Source organism: Gouania willdenowi, unplaced genomic scaffold (assembly GCF_900634775.1).
Source record: "Gouania willdenowi unplaced genomic scaffold, fGouWil2.1 scaffold_296_arrow_ctg1, whole genome shotgun sequence".
Classification (NCBI taxonomy): domain Eukaryota; kingdom Metazoa; phylum Chordata; class Actinopteri; order Blenniiformes; family Gobiesocidae; genus Gouania; species Gouania willdenowi.
This window is the reverse complement of record NW_021145056.1, coordinates 532,931-553,585: the sequence shown is the minus strand read 5'-3', so window position 1 is coordinate 553,585 and position 20,655 is coordinate 532,931. Positions and strand designations below refer to the sequence as shown.

Here is a 20,655-nt window from a genome sequence, read left to right as displayed (position 1 = left end):
AAATAGTAGTCTGTTGTTGTAGTGATGACATCTGGTGGTGATAGCCATCCACTACATTGTCTGCAACTGCTTCCACAGTCAAGAGAAAGTGATCATTTATTCACTTTCATTCCCTTTCGTCAATTATGTAAAAATAAAAATCGAAAAAGTAAATGTTTGAGTACCCTGTACCCTACTTAAAATTGTCTTCAAAAGACGAGATTAATGAAAGGCAACGAATACCAAGGTAAAAATGACATAATGTTGATATCAAACTACTCTAAAGTTGCTTAAGAACTATGCCAACCTGGAATAAAGGGACTTTAGATCATTGTGCAAAGTTTTTAACCACTGAACGTAAAAGAAACTTGAAAAAGATTGGTTTGTTAAATAATTATTCATCTGTAAACTTGGATGTGTCACTTATTGACCTGTTTAGTCTGCATCTTGTGCACTTCCTTCAAATTTATAAATCTAATTAAAATAACAGCTTAATAAAGAAGTTCAGATGAACTATGGCCGGGTCCGTAGAACCTCTCCGCGCTGAATAGCATGTACCACGTTCCCGGGAATTGAGTCAAATGACTCAATTCCACCGAGTAAAACAAATCAAATTGTGCAATGTAAAATCGTAATCAATGTGCTCTCATCCCAGTGTGTGTGATAAAACGTATGTGCTGCAATAAAGGGAAACTGATCAGAGCGTTTATCATCCCATCCAATGGATGAATATCTTAAATAATTGAATCAGGGCTTACGTCTTTATTTGTCAAATATGTTATTACATATATGAAATTTGTCCTCTGCATTTAACCTATCCCTGAGGAGCAGTGGGCAGCCATTTGTGGTGCCTGGGGAGCAGTTAGGGGTTAAGGAGCTTGCTCAACATCCCAAAGCGATGGCCTGGGTGAGATTCGAACCGGCAACCCTCCAATTACAAGCCGAGCGTCCTTAACCACCACTCCCCTCTCACGGTCTGAATTATGGATTTTAATTATTCATCATTTTAAACTTAAGCAACACCTAACCTGGTCCAAGTTATGAAGTGGATCAGATCTGAGTGAGTATAAAAGCTCCGCCTCCTGGTGCGCCTTGCACTAACAGTGTTGCTCTTTGCTGTCATCATGAATTTAAAGTCATTTGTTTAGGATGATAAGCTGTTCCTCAAATTGTAAAGACGCTCGCTCTGCCAGTTTTCTCCATTGTAATGATTGGTCAGATGATGCAATCTCCTCCCCTTTTATGTGAACGCGCATGTACTGAGGCTAAATACACTTGGCTTAAATTAGCGTGTTGTTATCGACATTCGTAGGACAGCTCCTCCCTGACAGGGACTGTTTGGTTAGGTGAAGCCCGCTAACGGAGATTAATCCAGGATATAATTATCGAGCTTCGTACCAAAGGCCGTAAAGTTCTCTGGAATAAAATTACAAATGCTGTTAGGTTGGAATTATCAACAGAGGGAACGAGCTTGTTTGCGTTGTCGCGCATGCGCAGTTCCAGAGTGTGAAAAGGCTTATAATGTCTTCTTAAATTCCTTGTACTGTTTTTAAACTGCACTTGGCGATTAAAAAAAACCCTTTCTGATTACCAAACCACGATAATATCAGTATCGTGAACCATGTAACGCATAGAGGTATCCTGTGATTCCCACCCCTAATAAAAAAGCATCGCCCACAAAGAAAAACAAACAAGTGTTGAAATAGCTGTAGCGGACCACTTACCTGTTGGTTTGCGGCACATTTTGTAAAGGCAGCAACATGGACACACACAGCAGAAAATGATGAGCTGCAACAAGATAATAAAGGCAACGATCCCAACAATCATTGGCAACGGTAATGAATAGGAATACGTTGAGATATCACTGCTGTAAGGAGGAGGGGGGAGGGGAGACATTATAGCACACACATTGCAGAATTACTGGCTTAAAAATCCAATGAGAGACAAAAAAAAAAAAAGTATTACAGTACGAATCGTCTTGTTTATCATCAGTTAATCTCCAAAAAGTGTCTGAGCAGCAGTAGCGACTGTTACAGGTACCACAGCAGAAGGAGCTGCACCTCTTGGAATGGTGATATATTCCATGGAGATCTGTGTAGGAGTGGCATTCCCTTTCTGCAGCTGAGGAACAGTAGACACAGCCATGAATGTAATGAAAGCCCTGCTTCGGACAACAAATGTAATAAAGTGCAGAGAACAGGAGCTCATCACAGATCACACACTGGATTTATTTTATATAAACAATGGTTAACTTTGTATATATTGTATATAGCATTGAGAATGACTTCCTATTATTAATACTATTATTGTTTTTATAACAATCAACTCTATGCTTTATGTTGAGTTTTCATTTATTTTTTATTGTGTAAACTGCTCTTTTTTTTCTCCTGTAAACTCTAATAAACAAGGGCTTTGAATAATTCAAAAATCCTGTTTTTGAGCTGCAGGAAAAAAGATAATCTGAATCATGATCATACATGATAATATGTCAAATATGGGCAAACCGAACAAAACATAACATCAATCTCTAGGGGTGGATCATTCAGACAAAGTAATCAATAATAGATGCGTGTATTTCAAATAATTGTTTATTAAAATGGTAAATTACAAGAAACACTCTATGATAAGGATATTTTAACAGATTGATGGGTACTTGAAAATCACCATGGTACTTTAGCTGCTGATTTTGTTTATTACATACAGTATATATTATAAACCGTATATATATATATATCATTTAGAACAGCCCACGCAGTTCTAACTGAGCAGTTTACAGCTGGTTTAATAAAAGGTAAAGAGCTCAATGTGTCACTGTTACCTGTGATGTTTTTGATTTGTTTTTAAAACAGCAATTCGTCAAAAATATTTTGTCAAACGTGGGACTCGAACCCACGTTATGTAGAAAAGCTCCAGAAATGTATCAATAGTCCTGGGGGCTATGGCTACGTTAACGTACCTTTAGACACTTTCAACAAAGAAATGCTGTGAAAACAGTGTATCTAGATGCATCGATAGTCTATATAATCGTAATTGAATCGTGAGGTACCTAAAGATTCCCGGCCCTATTGATCTCTGTTGAAATACAGTAAAAAGGTTAAAAAAAAATCATAGGTTGATAATTTTAATGTCAAGTTTGTTTTTGAGTGTTTATTACACATCCAGGTTCATAATTGCAGAGATTTCACAAGTTTTTGTTTGTTTTTTTTGGCGAACCATTTTGTATTTAATCACCTAAAATGATGATGTTTGGTTTAGTTTATGAAAGATCAAACTAGTGTTTAAAATTCGTCAAGACAGTTTAGCATAAAAGCTGTGTATTATTCACTCAAACAGCCAAACTTAGGTCACAAAACAAAGTATCGGTCAAAAATACAAAACAAAAATATTCTTCGTAACACTTTCGCTAGAAAATGTACATTAGCAATGTTTTTACAATTACTGCATCCTAATAGAGAGAGTCAGTTTGTAATAATGCTGGCCTAAATCCTAAAAGTCTGGTGTTTTTGACTATGACACTTTCGGTTTACTGCAAATGACGTCACTGGCATCACCCTGAGCGTGTGGTGTCTCAACATGACCTCCGCCACGGAGCTCAGTCCACTCGCAGTTAGTCACAGAGAAATGTGGAAATGTCTGAATAACAGATTACACTTACTGGTTATAGAGGGGAAATAAATAACGTAAAAAACCAGCACAGCAACACTGGACAGGCCTGACGCCATGGCGGCTCCCTGCGTCCTGGAATCAGACGGAGAAAAAAATCGGTGGATCCTCCAGCGGTGAGGAGGAAGTAGGGCTGAGTTACATTAAAGACACAACTGTTCCACCAGAGTTGCGACAACGGAAGTCCAAAATGCTCGACCGTCACGTGATTCACGGAAGACAGAATTTGTTCCCGGAAGTTAGTGGCGGGCCATTCGAATCCATTGATTCCTCGTGACATAACTGGGATTTTCGGTCATTTGTCGTCAATAACTGCATTGATTGACAATATTTATACAATACACCACCATATGTATGTGTAATGTATTTTCTTTGCAGATGACACTACTTTATTTTATTCTGGGGAAAATTTAACACAGGTGTTGGAAGTAGTTAAAAATTAATTTTAAAAAAGAAAAAATTGGTTTGACATTAAACAATTGTCACTAAATTTTGGAAAAACAAACTTTATGGTATTCAGTAACAGAAGGAAAGATATTGCATATTATACACGATATTGAAATAAATAGAGTAAGGGAAACCAATTTTTTGTGTGCTATGGTTGATGAGAATTTGAGCTGGAAATCACATATAAATTATACAAATATGAAAATATCAAAAACAATAGCTGTACTACATAAAGTAAATGATCTATTGGATAACAAAGCACTGTTCATGTTATATAACTGTCTGATTGTTCCTTATCTGACCTATTGTGTAGAAGTCTGGGAAAATGCCTGTAAGACAAACATCCAGTCAGTCTTTATATCACAGAAAAGAGCCAAACGAATAATAAGCAAAACACAATATAAACATCCAACAAACCCATTATTCCATCAGTTAAAAATGTTGAAGTTCAGTGACATTGTAGATTATAGTATTTTGCAAATTATGCATAAAGCACATCAAAAAAATCTTTCCTGTAAATCTCCAGGTCAGATTTGTAAAAATAGTAAGTAAGTATAATTTAAAAGGAAAAGAGATCTTTATGAAACCAAAGTTTAGGACAAAGTTAAAGGAGTGTTGCATTTCTGTAATAGGGGTGTCTTTATGGAACAATCTGAGCAAGGATTTAAAAGAATGTAAAGCAAATATAAGATTTAAACATCTAATTAAGACAAGTATATTATTAAAATGTAATGAACTCCTCTGAAGTACCATAATGTGGTGGTGTTGTTATTTACCCTTTTTGCTCGTATGTTTTTGTTCTATAGTGTTGTTTTCTGGTTTGGTTGTAATAAAAAGTTAAAGCATGTTAATTTTTCCAGGTACTTTAAATACCTTACCTTTTGGCCACACCAGCCTGTCATTGGCTGATCTCATTAGATCTCAGAAGCTAAGCAGGTCTGGTCCTGGTTAGTAGGTGGATGGAGACCACTGAGAATTCCAGGTGCCACAGTGGAGTGGCAGTCACCTCAGTGGTATCTGTCATTGTGTCCTTGGGCAAGGCACTTCACCCACATTGCCTAGTATGTGAGTGAGAGTTGGTGGTGGTCAGAGGGGCCGATGCCCACTATGGCAGCCTCGCCTCCGTCAGTCTGCTCCAGGGCAGCTGTGGCTACAATAGTAGTTTACCACCACTAAGTGTGGAGTGAAAGAATAATCCCTTAATTCTGTAAAGTGACTTTGAGTGTCTATGATAAAGTATATAAAGTATATGAAATTGATGCATTGTTATAATTTTTTTACCGTTTTTGAAATTTAAACATTTTTTTATATGTATATTATTCTGTGCTTTGGCTTTTCCAAACTTGTGTTTTCTCTTGTCATTATTGCATTTGTCATTCATGTGTTCAGGATATGACTAGGTGGTTTCTGTTTCCATTAAAGGAGTTCCTGCTTGTTGCAGTTAATATATGACCTTGTAATGACAAGTGGGACATATTGTTATAAATGAGCTTAGAATCAAATGCTGCGTCAGCGTTTAGCAAGTCTTTTAGTATGTGAAGCAATTATAGTTTAAGAATCAATAATTTCATTAAAACAGATGATATTATCAGTTAAACATCTTGTAATAAGTGCAGGTAAATGTAGTATCTATATAGAGCCAGGAGGTGGTGGTAGAGCTACAGTATAGATGTGCTGTTCCACAGGTTGGACCATGTGAATAGATTGTAAACTTTCCATGTGACCAGCAGTGATTAGAACTCAGTGAAGGAGAACCAGCAGAACAACAAGGATGCTTTAAAAGCACAGAGTCAGTTAAACTCAGACACAGAGTAGCTCATCTGGAGGACTGGGACCATTCCTGGAGGACTGGGACCATTCCTGGAGGACTGGGACCATTCCTGGAGGAGGACTGGGACCATTCCTGGAGGAGGACTGGGACCATTCCTGGAGGAGGACTGGGACCGTTCCTGGTGGACTGGGACCGTTCCTGGTGGACTGGGACCGTTCCTGGTGGACTGGGACCATTCCTGGAGGACTGGGACCATTCCTGGAGGACTGGGACCATTCCTGGAGGAGGACTGGGACCATTCCTGGAGGAGGACTGGGACCATTCCTGGAGGAGGACTGGGACCGTTCCTGGTGGACTGGGACCGTTCCTGGTGGACTGGGACCGTTCCTGGTGGACTGGGACCATTCCTGGAGGACTGGGACCATTCCTGGAGGAGGACTGGGACCATTCCTGGGGGACTGGGACCATTCCTGGAGGACTGGTCTGATGTCAGCTGGTTAGTGATGGAGGATGTCAGGGATTGAAGCACTAGAAATAGAAATAGGAAAGTGTTTGTCAGCAATATATAATAACTCTCCTTATGATTGTAACTATATAATTATAACACATACACTTCTTTATGACTGTGTTTACAGTCTCTCTCTCTCTCTTTTTATTTACTTGATATTATATGCAGTGCAGAAGTGCTTGTCTTTTAATTCTCCTTTTGCCAAATGTCACAGTACTTTAAATGATTTTTAATGCAAAAACTGAATTCCTTTCAAATGTTTTGTGAAATTAATTTAAATCAGTGGTATGTGTCGTTCTTCACTAATAATATAGCATTAATAATAATAGTAATAACAACAATACTAAGATAAAAGAATAATATAATCATGATATTGATCTCTGAAGGGAAATTAATTAATAATAATAATACAATGAGAAAACCAGTAACTACAATATTAAAGGAGAGTACAAGGGTTCATTAGCATGTTAGCTCAGCTTCTGTAACATCTCACAGCTTCTCCATCAGCTGCTCTGCATTTCATTATGAGGTGCATTCACTTTCCCCAGGAGAGTGTGGGAAAATAGAGTCTCTATAGGAAACCCTAACATATGATCCCTGATATCCAGGTTAGAAGAGTGCTTAGATTGATCAGAAAGAGCTGAACTAGTTTGATCTAAAACACTTCTTTATCAAAGTCTCCTCTTTACAGTAGAATATATTCAACCATTAGCAGGAGGCAGAAAATCCCAGGTTGAGTGAAGGCAGCACAGGTGCAGGTGGTTAATTGTTCACCCTCTCCTCTCTGTGTGACCTGACTCACTTTGACTTTCACACGTCATTGAACACTAACTAAACCAGATACACAGACTCATTGTGACCCTGTATTGACTGTGTTTGGGGCCAATCAGCATCACTTCTAGATTGTGGATATCCATCAGATGGTACTATTGATATGTTCAACAGTGATAAACAGTGAATGAAAGCTGCTTAAACTGTTTACTGTTATTAATAATTAAACTTCACTTCCTTATTAAGAGATTTTATGAACTCACCTGTTCACTGGTGTTGTGGATTATCCTGCAGCTGCTCCCAGGGTTTTCTCCAGTGCTGTTGAGCGTAGGGGACCCCAATGTTGTAGTGATGGTGCCCCCTACGCTCCGTTTTCAGCAACGTAGGGAGATTTTCTGTTGTTTTTTCAGTTTTAATCAATACTATCGTAATAACTGTTGCACACTTGGACACAAAGGGACTTCCAGATGTTCACGGGTTTTTTAATCTGAATAATCCAGAAAGACATACATCAGCCTCACCATCTATTTAATACAGGCGATCTGGACGGATGCTCCAGTCTTTACCTGAGGACCCCTGCAGCCCTTTAGCTGCCCCTGATGCTGCCTGTGTGTATGTAATAACTGTCCATGTATATCTGGGTAAAATCTGAGTTTTACATTTATTTGGTGCTTCGCTGGTGTCTGTCTGAGTATGTTTGAGCCTTAAACAGTGTAGCTTCAACCAGGACGTAGCATGTAGCGACACATGAAGCTGTTTGTCATGTTTATAACTCACAAAGGATCATTCTACATGTACACGCACGGATCTGATAATCACAATTAAAGCGTTAAAGTAACAGCCCTAGCGTAACACACACACAGTTTTTTGTGCACACACAATGTGTGTGAGCCTAATCTGAGCCCATACTCACCTGTCCAGGAACCGTTGGATGCTGTCGGATACTACCACCTGGCTTTGGCTGCAGCCATGGATCTGATCAACAAGAGATCCCAGCTGTAGCTGTGCACACGTCTGGATACCATCTACCACAACTTTCTGCTGGATCCACAACTCTCCCTCTTCTTTTACCAGAGAGCCAGAGGATTGGCTACTGAGCTCAACGTCAGGAGCAGCAGCGCCCCCTACAGCTCATCAACATCTGGACTGAGGAGACCCTGTACAAACCTGTACATCATCATCATCATCATGATGAAGATTTATAAAGTGAGGGTGTTCTAAGGGTTTTGTTTATTAAATTAATTTACTAAAACCATGATAAAGCTGTTATTAAGTCAGTGATTCTCAACATGTGGCTCTTTATGTCTTCATTTTAATTATTATTCCCCCAGAAAATCTTAAAAAAGGAAACTTTTCAAACCCTTTTTTTTTATCCTTTTATTTTGGCTGTTTTACAACTTCCTTTGTCCCATTTTTATCCCTTTTCCAAAAAAAAAAATTTGACACTTTTTCTTGTTTTTTCAGATTTTAGCTTCTTTTGCCAAAAAATATCTCTTTGTCCTATTTTTGGTCCATTTTTCTAAGTTCTTTTTGACACTTTTATTTAATTTTTGTCTTTTCTTTAACCATTGTTAACCACTTTTCATCCAAATAATCAACCATTGGCAAAATAAATAACACTTGTTTCCTTTTTTCCTACATTTTGTTCCACATTTTGCTCATTTAAGCTACCTGTAGCCATTTCATACCACCTGTTTCCTCTTTTTTGTCATTTTTTGCCACTCTTGACTGTTTTTGGTCCATTTTAGACACTTTTCTTGCCACATTTGGACCATTTTTTACCACTTGTTATTCATTTTTCATCACTTTACTCATCACTGTTAACTCTTTGTTTACCTTTGTCAAATGGCTGGCTGTGATTGGCTGATCACCATTCAATCAACCTAACTGGATCAATACATTCTCAACAATTAATTCCTCTGTAAAAAGTGAGGGAGATGATTTTTAGTTTTAATTAAAGTGTGGATGATGTAAAAAAGACAATTATTCTGAAATGTGTCGGTTTCTGAACCATTTTATTGTTGATGTAACAAAGATCTTAGAACTCTCACATTAACAAATAAATGACTTTGATCACCGTGCTTTCCTTTTGTTGTCATATTGGAATAGTTTTTGTAACGTTACACAACAGATGGATTCACTCAGAAAACAATATACAGATATATATATATATATATATTTATACAGTATATATATAATCTGCCGTGCTAAAAATATTGACCCTCCAAAAGTATTAGTATTTATTACTAACACACAACTAGAGATTACACCGAACTAGAAAAAAAACAAAAAATAATTATTTCCTGAAGATAATGTGACGATGAAACACATGCTGAACTCTGCATGAAGAAAGGAATTTTAACAGAAATAAAACATTTTTATAGAAATAAGTAAAATATCTTTTAAAATGTTTGTTTAAACAGATTAAAATATATATTGTTCAGTGCATGTTTAATAGTTTTTTTTTTTACTTTATTAATATAGTTTATGTGAAGGCACAACACGTTTTTTTTGAAGAAAAAAAACTTTATTCACATTGTTCCATTATTACAAGGTTTCAAACAGATTTAAATTAAACTTTAGCCTCGAGGTGTGGAAATATATTAAAATGTGAATGACTATAAATAATAATAATAATAATATTAATAATAATAATGGTAAAAAGTAAATAATTCAGGGTTTTAAAAAGTTAAAACCTAATTCAACATCTCTTCCTTAAAAAAAAAAAAAAAAGTCACTTCCAGTACGTTCTTAGCGTGCTAGCACCATAGCAACGGCATAAAGCATGATTAATGTTGCCAAAACAAACAAACTATGGATCCTATACATAAACTGAATAGATATTATATAAGTTAAGGATACATTTCTCACTAGAAATGTCATCAAAACAAAGCTAAAGCCACAATCTCTCTTAATATTGCTGTTTACAAAGGGTTGACAGGTGGTCATGTGACCTGACGTGACGTGTCGGAACACATTTAAATGTGAAGGAATATAAATAAAAATATTGATTATAATGAAAAAACATCCAATCGCCCTGTGCATGGATATTTATCTGCTTTTGGTTTGACATTTTTTGGCCTCTATATAGGTTGTCATAGCAACCACAGAATGTATCAGAAAAAATACAGATAGTTTACATAAACCAAATGGATATTATGAAAGTTAAAGGTACATTTCTCACTAGAAACGTCATCAAAACAATTCTTAAGCCACAATCTATCTTCAAATAAAGCAATTTGCCCTTGCTTTTGATGAGTCAGCAGTGACATGACCTGACTTCAGCCCACTGAATTTTGTGCAGTTAATGCACGGCAATACATCGTGCTGTTATTGCATGAAGACAACACTTTATTCATGCTCTAATAGCATGAAATAATAGATATACTGTTGTGGTGCTAATGCATGAACATCTGTGAGACTGGGTTGATTTAAAGCTGCAGGTTGTTCTGGCTGCACCAGGACACCAGTCGGTCTGTCTCCACCTGTAGGTGGACTCGTCTCCATCAGAGATGAGTCCGATGATGGTCGTGTCGTCCACAAACTTCAGGAGTTTGACCACCTGGTGAGAGGAGGAGCAGATGTTGGTGAACAGGGAGAAGATCAGAGGAGAAAGACCACAGCCCTGAGGAGATCCAGTGCTGATGGTCCAGGAAGCAGAGATGGTTTTTCCCAGCTTCACGTGCTGCTTCCTGTCAGACAGGAAGTCTGTGATCCACCTGCAGGTGGAGTAGTTATGATTATAAACAGACTATTTATTATTAATGTCGGTTTTGTTTCAGATTTATTTGAATAAAAAGTTATTTCCTCCATGTTGAGCTACTTTTTTCCTCCACCTGGTTTTACTGGATCCCAAGCTGATGATATTTGAACCAAAAACATCTGGACCAAACATGTAAATTTCAACTCAGCATCTGAAAAGTAATCCTTGGTTACACATATTTAAATATACATTTCCATACAATACATCTGAACCAAATATTTACAGTATCTGAATCAAAGGGAAAATCAGATCCTTGTGATCAGGTGCAAATGAGGAAAATCATCAAAGAAAGAAGGATATTTTGTGTTGCTATGGTGACTGGCTTATTTCAGTTATATTTTATCAGAGAACAAAAGGTTTGAAATGTTTCCCTATCCTGACTCTCACAATGTGACGTCCAACTGCAGTGAAGGACCAGAGGAAAGTGGACATTGTGGGGACATGATAGCAGACATTACAGTCTGGACGACCTTCAGCGCTCTCTTCTCTGTGGTTGGATGTCCTGCTTGTGCTGCTATTCTCTGGGAATTGTTCAAAAGACACAAAAGAGGAAACTATGTCACCCCCTAATGATGTCTTCATGCTCAACATCACCATCATGGACCTGCTCTTCTTGTTGTTCATCCCTCTTGGGTTGTTTAACTTCCTTTTCTGGCTTTTCCAGCCTGTCCAGATGTGGAGTGACTTTCTGTATGATTTAAACCTGACTGGACGACCTCTCCTCACGGCCTGCATGTGTTTTGACTCCTACCTGGCAGTGGTCCACCCAGTCTTTTATCACACCCACAGGAGTCCAACTGTTGGCATCCTCATGGCTGCTGCATTGTGGGCCATCACTTTAGCTAAAGGAACCATTTCCACAGTCATAGATGAGCTGAACCACAGTCCCTGGACCATGTTTATGTATGTCATAGCTCTCCCTGTCATCATCATCTGTAACTCCTCAGTACTATGGACGCTGAGGAAGTCTGACAGTGGAAGGACGGGTCTCCACCCAATGAAGAAGAAGGCTCTGCAGATCATCACCAACAACATGATAGTTGTACTGTCCTCGCTGATGTGTTGAAACTTCAACTAGACAGCCAGCCAAACTCCGTACAAAACAACACTGGAGTCAGGATATAGCGTTCAAGCTCCTTAGTTTATTGCAGACTCTATGTGCATGAAGTTAAGAATCAGGAGTGAAACTGAAAATATAGACATACATTGCAATTAACAAAACCTCCTTTTTACAAAGACAAGTTTCAATCATCAAATAAACAAGCAACTACTTCACGCTTAAAGATATGTACTCATTGTTTAAATGAAAGGCATTAATCTATGTTAAATACAAACAATTAACATGCAAAATAAACATTACTTTTCCTATGATAACAATATCCATGTCAATATATTAAACAACTTAATAAACAAAAGAAGAACTTACAGGCAATGCATCTTCTGGAGAAACAACCGATGGTAGCAGAGAGAGACTTCAGCTCCTACCACAAATCCAGCCTTCTACTGGGCCATGTGCTCACTAATACTTCCTTCTTCCTGTTCTTAAAGGAAGTGATGCAAAAAACACCAACACTAAACAGCAGGGGGAGAAAAAAAAGAAACAGCCTGGAAGGCAAAACAATAGTGACCATCGTTGTTTACCTTCCTCCTGTGATGGTTTACATCTTTGGCAACATGAGAGGTTTCTGCTAAGGTAGGGGTTCTCATCTGGTCTAATCCTGGGACCCACATTTTACCATGGTCGTTCAATTGTGACCCAATTTTTTTTTTTTAGAATTCAACCACAAATTAATTTTTTCTCAATTAGCTGTTGAAAACAATCTTTTTAAAAACATAAATCTCTATATTTTCCTGTGTAACATGCATTTCACAGCATGAAATGCAAAATAAATGCTTTCTATTAGGGATGGGCTATATTATCAAATGTTATATTGGTTTTTCCACAGATATTGAAAAAATACTGTATGTGCTGTTGTTTAAGACAACACAATAAAAATGAAAATGAAAAATATATGAATGATGTTAATTTTTCAAAATATAAAATAAATAAATAAACAAATATTTGATTAATTAATAAGAAAAAAATATTCTTTTTCCATTACTGAATAAATTGGAAATTTAGTGTTGGACGATATCAGATATCAGCAAAAAGCTAATAATGAACTTTCTATAGAGTAGCACATTTTATAATAAATATAATGTTATTTATAACAGAACAATCCACTCCTGTCCTCATGTGTCCTTTAGCCATAACATAACATTATTGTAAGAATGGCCTCATGGGTAGCCTTAAAAAGTAGTCCAAGGTTCCAAAAATGCAGTCAAGTGTATTTATTTACAGTGAAAAAAAGTGCATCAGTATTTCTGTTTTCACAACATTTCATATGAAAAGTGTGTGTTCACATTGTTATGTCTAAGGTGGGCCCATAATAGAAATATAAGGTTTCATTAGCCAGGACAGAAATGAAGCTGTTAATAGGGGTTGGTCAGTGACAATTCATATAAGCAAATAGTACGGTATAGTGGCTTCTTTGATGGAAATATTTGTATTGATTGATCATTTATTTTTTCCTTCAAAAGTCAGTTTTAGTGAAGTTATTGACATTTTCTTAGAAGTATTAATTTTAGATCAAAGCTCCACAAATGGCATTACACAGTGAAGGATCTGATAAAAGCACTTTGGTGTTTGGTTTGCTCACAGGTTCCAGTCAGTTTTGATTTCTGGTTATTGTTCACTGGTATTAAATGTTGTAAGAATTGTGTTATAATAAATATCATTTTAGACAATGTTGATATTTTTGTTTTCTTTCCACATTAATAAACACATTTGGATAATGTTCTTAAACAACTGATTATTTTCATTTTTCTTTATTTTTGAATATTAATTCTCATTTGTTCCTCTACAAAATGCATCTTGTAACTGTAGAGGATGAAGACATCATTTGTCACACATACATAGCAGAGAACAGAGAGTGACAGTGAGGAGGTCATAAACTGATTAATATTTTCACCCTCATGGACCACATGGTCAGAATGCTCTGCCAGATGTGCTCCAGTGTTTAAGTCGTGTCGTTACTACAGTTCTTCAATCACTTTCTAGCATAGATGGCCACAGACAGAGCGATGCCGCCAATGGCTACTGCAGTGGCACCAAGCAGCCACTTCCAGCTCAAACCCCATGCTGACTTGGCCTGATGTTTGTGGGTGCTGGACGGGTCCTCCAACATCTTCTCATCCATGGCCTGATGTTTGTGGGTGCTGGACGGGTCCTCCAACATCTTCTCATCCATGGCCTGATGTTTGTGGGTGCTGGACGGGTTCTCCAACATCTTCTCATCTATGGCCTGATGTTTGTGGGTGCTGGACGGGTTCTCCAACATCTTCTCACCCATGGCCTGATGTTTGTGGGTGCTGGACGGGTCCTCTAACATCTTCTCATCGTCCTCACTGTCCTTCTTCATCATCGTGGAGACCTCATCGCGGATCGTGTTGTTGCGTGGCTTCAGGTCTCTGTGCTGATCAAGGACATTGCCTTGCTCCTTCTTGCAGGTGGCCAGATCAATCTTCTCAGTGGGGGGCAGCAGCTTCAGGTCTGGAGCATCAGTAGCTTCCAGGAGCGTAATTATAAACTCAACCTTTGACCGAATCTTGAAGAGCGCCTTCTCTCTCATTTCCATGAATCGCACCGCTACATCCAGTTCCTGGATCACTTCCCCGTTACCCACATTGAACGACAACTCCGGGTCCTCGTTGACCAGCGTCCCATCCCTCAGACGTGATACTATATGAATCTTCACAATCTGTCCAGGTTGCGGCCTACTGTATCTTCCTCTTCCAGGCTGCAGCACCTTTTTCATTATCTCATCATTTCCAAGGATATCTAACCACCCATGAGTTTCTCTCCTCATGGACTGATCCATGACAATCTTATTCTCACTCTTCATGACTGATGCACTGTCACTGCTTTGGTAAACAACCTGAAACACAAGAAAACATATTATAAGTAGATTACCATTATTATCAGTTATAAGTGTAATCATGTAATTGATAATTCATTACAAAGATGGTGTAGTTATAATTGTAATTGTAATTTTAAAAATCTGTTGCTGTCGTAATCTCATTAAATTCTAGTTGAGTTTAGATAATTTACTTTGTAATTGTAATTGCCTTTAAAATTCTATAAAAAAGTCAATTATTTAATGCAAAACTGGTGAACATGTTCTACACATATGTAGTTAAAATATTATTTAAATTTTTATATCAAGCTTTCCCACATTTTACCATTTTAAAAGTGTATTTTACAGCTGACTTAAGACCTGTTATCATATGAGATGCTAACAGAAAGCTAACACAAGAGAAAGGTTAACTTTTATTAGGTTATCTATTTCAGGTTCAGTATTTCTGATTAATTGTAAAGTAAATGATAACGTACTGTAAGTGTAATTGGATTTCTGAGGCTAAAAAAATAATTGTGATTTAATTGTAATTGGAAAAAATGCTGGTCACTGTAATCATAATGTACTTGTTGTTAGATTGTCCTCTGTGCTAAAAGATGGTAGCACCATGAGATTTACTGTTTAAGAGTAGCTTAGTATTAGTGTCTCATCTGTGGGAAGGATGTTAATTCTGGGACGTATTAGTCTTTCTTTGAATCAGGGGCTGTTCCAGATGTTTCCTATTCTCTCCTATCTGCAGCTTTGGGCTTTCACACTATGTCTGTGTTTTTTCTCCTGAGGAAGTATCTGCTCTATGAGCTCTGGGTTTTTAGTTCTGCCTTTTGTTCTTTTTTCTTTGGTTCTACTTTTTGCTGTTCCTTTGATGTTCTCTGATGTGGAGTTTTTCCCCAGCATATCAACGGTTGTTCTAAACTCCTCAGTAGCCACGGTTACATGATGTTTTTTTAAATTCAGAATGAGTTATTCTACATTAAATCATTCTGCTTCATGTTTACATGGTAATAGTAATTCCCGAACTGAGGTTTACATGGAAAACTGGTTTATTTGGCTTTAGTTAATTCCACTTTAGGTCTGGGGGTTGGGAAGGCTCTGATTGGACAGGGGGCGAACATGACGTAGAAACACACAACCAAAATTTTATTGTCGGCTGTAACCAGTGTTGTGCTAGTTACTGAAAAAAAAGTAACTAGTTACCAATACTAGTTACTTCATTCACAAAGTAACTCAGTTACTATTTTGATCACTTACACCAAAAAGTAATGCGTTACTAGAAAAAGTAACCTTTGAGTTACTTAGAATTAAAGAATATCTCATTTATTTTGAGTCATTTGTGTCCGTACAGCTTCATATTAGTGAATCCCACCTTTTTTAAATGATGACGGGCAGGCAGATGACTCTACCCACACACCTCCTATACCAACCAGAACAAGCTAACATTGCTACCACCTACACCACTCACCAATACATGATTGATCCTGAGAACCACCTCCAAGCTACGTTCACGTTTGCTCTAAAACACCTCAAAGAGAGCACTAAGGGCCATAAAGCCTACTACGACCAAAAAGCCTCACAGAAGGAACTACAGGTTGGAGACAGAGTCTAATATTACAGTTTTGCTCAAAAACAATCATCATGCAACCAAACTAGTGAAGAAATTTCTTCCCAAATGGACCGGACCCCCAAATAAAGATTCCCAGCACAAAGACCAAACAAAAGCTAACGTGGGTCCACCAAAACCAAATTAAGCTATACAGAACAACAAAACTAACAGACTAGCCGTCAATCGCGAGCTGAATAAACCCTACGAGCCGAGATATGGCATTCCTAATTAGCCAACCAGTCAATGCATTCAATAACATCTACCACCTCAAGGACATAGTAAACTAGAAACTAGGACTGGAATCTACTACAAAAGCTCTATCCAACCTCTAATATACATGTGGTTTACACCAGACATGACCCTAGTCATTGTAATTATTCTCTGTCACATATATCTACCTTCTGCACCGCCGCTTTATGCCTTAGGCACACCAGGAAAGTACAAGACCAAATCAATCGATCGCATATTCAAACACAACCGACCCAGATCCGAGGGTGCACTTTGCTATAATAGGGGAAACCCCAATTACATCACAGAGAAAACAACAATATATATTTAATATTGCCATTCTGGTTTTATACATCAAAGCATCATCTCAAGGCAAGGGCAAAATATTGAGATGTATATCGTATATCATTATACAGCTTGAAAATATTCAGACATTTAAAAAAGGCCATATTGCCCCGTCCATTTGACGCAAAAAAAATGTCGACGTAAATGTTTTGTATTGATGCGTCGTCCCAAACATATATGTTGTCCCACACCAGTCCAGAATTGGTATAATGCACTGGAAATCTAGCCCCTAATCATCCAAATGCTTAGAACGAAGAAGATCTTATAACCAATAATGGAGTTTGCACCAACAGTGGGAGGAGCTTGAGTCGTTCCAAAGATCTTTACAATATCAGTTCATTTACACAAGATTATGACTTAATATGTAAAGACATTTAGATTAAAACAAGCAATATTTACTCACTGGATTGTGGGAAATCACTAAATTAGTCATTAAAGTTGACATTATTATTAGAAACTCACCTTGGTCTCAAACGTTGCTCACTGATGACAACCGTTGGTCAACGTTAATCAATATTATTAAAGCTACTTTAGTCGTTTCTGACGGTGCAGGAGATTCTGTTGAATAATGTAGATTCTGCAGCTTTTATACTAGCCTGAGTTGCCGTGACAACCTGTCAACTTGAGCTTCCATTTTAGCCTGAGTTGCCATGACAACCTGTCAACATTGAGCTTCCATTTTAGCCTTAGTTGCCATGACAACCTGTCAACATTGATCTGTTCGAAGTTGCCTTTTGTGATTAAATGTATGTCATATTATCATAGGAAGATCAAATATATTAAATTAAATAATGCAAACACACATTTTACTCCTCATAGTGGATATACTGTATGTATAGACTGTTACATCAGGCATAATTACTACCAATGAGGGAGCGTCTTATACAACAATAGAAAACTAATGAACATTTTACTCACCAGGGGGCGCTGTTGGCCAAAAACTTACATATAAGTCGCTTCATTGTATAAGTCACAGAGGTGTAAAAAGTACTAATATATCCTCAAGTACAAGTACAAGTAAGTCATACATAAAATACTCAAGTACAAGTAAAAATTAGCTCAATTAAATAGTATTCAAAGTCAAAGTTACTAATTACTTTCACCCCCACAGTTATTGTTGGTTCTCTTACATACAGTAAACATATCATTTAGAAACCATAAAAAGGAAAAAATTATGTCTTTCACAATTGGAATATAATTTATTTTCCACAAAGGCATCTGTATTAAATAAAAGGTTTGTCAAAATGTAAATTTAAAAAATAAAAAATATTAATAACACAAATTAATTCAATTCACAACAAAAAAAAAAAAAAAAAATGTATCAGGCTCCAAGTATAGATACATATTATAAACTGATCTAATGCATTACATTTAATCTGATTGGTGGGCTATGATCTAATGCATTACATTTAATCTGATTGGTGGGCTATGATCTAATGCATTACGTTTAATCTGATTGGTGGGCTATGATCTAATGCATTACATTTAATCTGATTGGTGGGTGATAATCTAATGCATCACGTTTAATCTGATTGATGGGCTATGATCTAATGCATTACATTTAATCTGATTGGTGGGCTATGATCTAATGCAGGGGTTCCCAAACTCAGCAGTGCCAGGGCCCACTTAAAAATTTCACAGTTATTCGGGGCCCACCCAATAGTGACACTCATTTTTTTAGCAACAAGACCAGACGTGGGCAACTGGCGGCCCGGGGGCCACATGCGGCCCTCTGCCTAATTTTGTGTGGCCCCCAAGACAAATCCACCAAAATTGGTAATTCAAGAAATTAGAAGTAATATAAAGCCCAACATAACTCCAAAACCAGACAAAAAAAAAATGGCAAAATACACAGAATGTCAATAAAAAATACACAAAGCAACAATAAAAATACACAAAGACTTGATACACACAAAACGACAGACACAACAAAAACTCAAAAAATGTGCAAAATGCAAACATAACACACAGGCAAAAAACAAATAACAAAAACACACACTGACTCGTAAAATACACAAAATGCCAACAGAAATTCCCAAAATGACAGATAAATGACTAAAAACTACACAAAAACAATGCAAACAACCACAAAACCCTTTGTTATTTCCTGTGTTAATGCTCAGATTGTTTTTTTATTTTTAATACTGGCATACATGTTGATATCGTGGCCCTCAGATCAGACAATCCCATTTTTGTGGCCCTGCTGTGATAATAGTTGCCTACCCCTGAACAAGACTAAAGCGGTTTATTTTTCTGTGAATATTTAGTTAGGAGAAAATCCAAATGCATATTTTTTATTTAAAAAAAAGTTTAATCTACAGAAAACAATATTAAGTCTTAAAGCTTGCAAAAGCACCTAGTGTTATTTAAGGTTCAACTTATTCATTCTTACAATAAAAATATGAACAAAATTCCAGAAGATATTGTAGTGAGGATGAGATGTGAAATAAGGATTACTGAAGGTTTGTCAAAAGTAATTTTAATTGCTGGATTCAGAGCAGCAGGACAATCATACACGGATGTCACACAAGCATCCCCACTGCAGAGCTCACTAAACTCTCGTTTAACTCCCGCAAAAACGAACTAACGCGGGATTTCAAGGCGGAAACATCCCAACATGGCACCCCCAAAATGGCAACCCACAGAAAATAAACACGCAGATCCACTATGAACATTTAAGCTTTAAAGAAAATTAATTATCTTGCTTTCACACAAGTCCTAAAGCAAACGCTGTGTAAGAACAATTATTTTAGTCTTGGATTGCGTGGTGTGATGTGCTCACCTAATGAGAGGGATGGTGCTGCATTGCTGCTGTCAATGTCCCAATGTCCGGCTGGATTGAGGTCAGTTTTAGACGAAGATCTGACCCCACGTCCAGTCTGTTTCTGTATTTTGTTTTTAATCCCACGAGCGCTGAAAAGCCAGTTTCACACAGACACAGACGGGGCGAGGTTGTCATCGGGTCCCACACTTGTAAATCCCAGCGACAGATACTCACTCGAGTACTGTCTTCGTTTCTTTGATGGCTCTTTTGTCTGCTCATCCTGATGATCATCTTGATTATAATCTTGAATTGAATTAGCAGTAGACTTCTTTTTGCCGAGCAGCCATCGGTCCATGACTGCTACTTATTTCCCGCCGTTCATGCGTCCCCTCACCTTTAATTCCTCCCCTTTATTTTATTATTTATAGTTCCGACCTATTTTTAGCGACTTGTAAATTTACTTACAATAGTTTAACTGTCAGTATATAATTCCGAATAATGTCCTGCATTGAAAAATGTATAACTTTAAATAATTAATTTAAAATAATATTTTTCTATGAAATTCATATATTTTGTGGATCACACTTTGCGGCCCCCCTGCAATGCGATCGCGGCCCCCCAGGGGGCCGCGGACCCCACTTTGGGCGAGACTGATCTAATGCATTACGTTTAATCTGATTGGTGGGCTATGATCTAATGCATTACATTTAATCTGATTGATTGGCTATGATCTAATGCATGACGTTTAATCTGATTGGTGGGCTATGATCTAATGCATTACGTTTAATCTGATTTGGTCGGCTATGATGTGATGCATTACGTTAATCTGATTGGTGGGCTATGATCTACTGCATTACGTT

The 20,655-nt window shown here is 37.4% G+C and overlaps 2 protein-coding genes across 6 annotated transcripts in view; both read right to left on the bottom strand.

The window, feature by feature from the left end:
• The window catches only part of LOC114459319 (peptidyl-prolyl cis-trans isomerase FKBP8-like), a 79,592-nt gene extending 62,049 nt beyond the window's left edge, over positions 1–17,543 (bottom strand). The window contains exons 1-4 of one of the 5 annotated variants that reach the window (XM_028441612.1): positions 16,439–16,476; positions 16,345–16,351; positions 15,477–15,676; positions 13,721–14,879 (exon numbers count right to left, since the gene is read on the bottom strand). In XM_028441612.1, coding sequence (XP_028297413.1) covers positions 13,992–14,846 — 855 coding nt within the window. In that variant the 5' untranslated portion in view covers positions 14,847–14,879; positions 15,477–15,676; positions 16,345–16,351; positions 16,439–16,476 and the 3' untranslated portion in view covers positions 13,721–13,991. Of the gene's footprint in view, positions 1–13,720; positions 14,880–15,476; positions 15,815–16,344; positions 16,352–16,438; positions 16,477–16,856; positions 16,964–17,493 lie in introns of those variants that run through there. The other 4 variants (XM_028441616.1, XR_003673306.1, XM_028441614.1 and 1 more) reach the window with 4 other exon arrangements.
• Positions 1–20,655, bottom strand: part of LOC114459317 (E3 ubiquitin-protein ligase TRIM21-like) — a 243,496-nt gene that overhangs the window by 35,297 nt on the left and 187,544 nt on the right. The window lies entirely within an intron of this gene.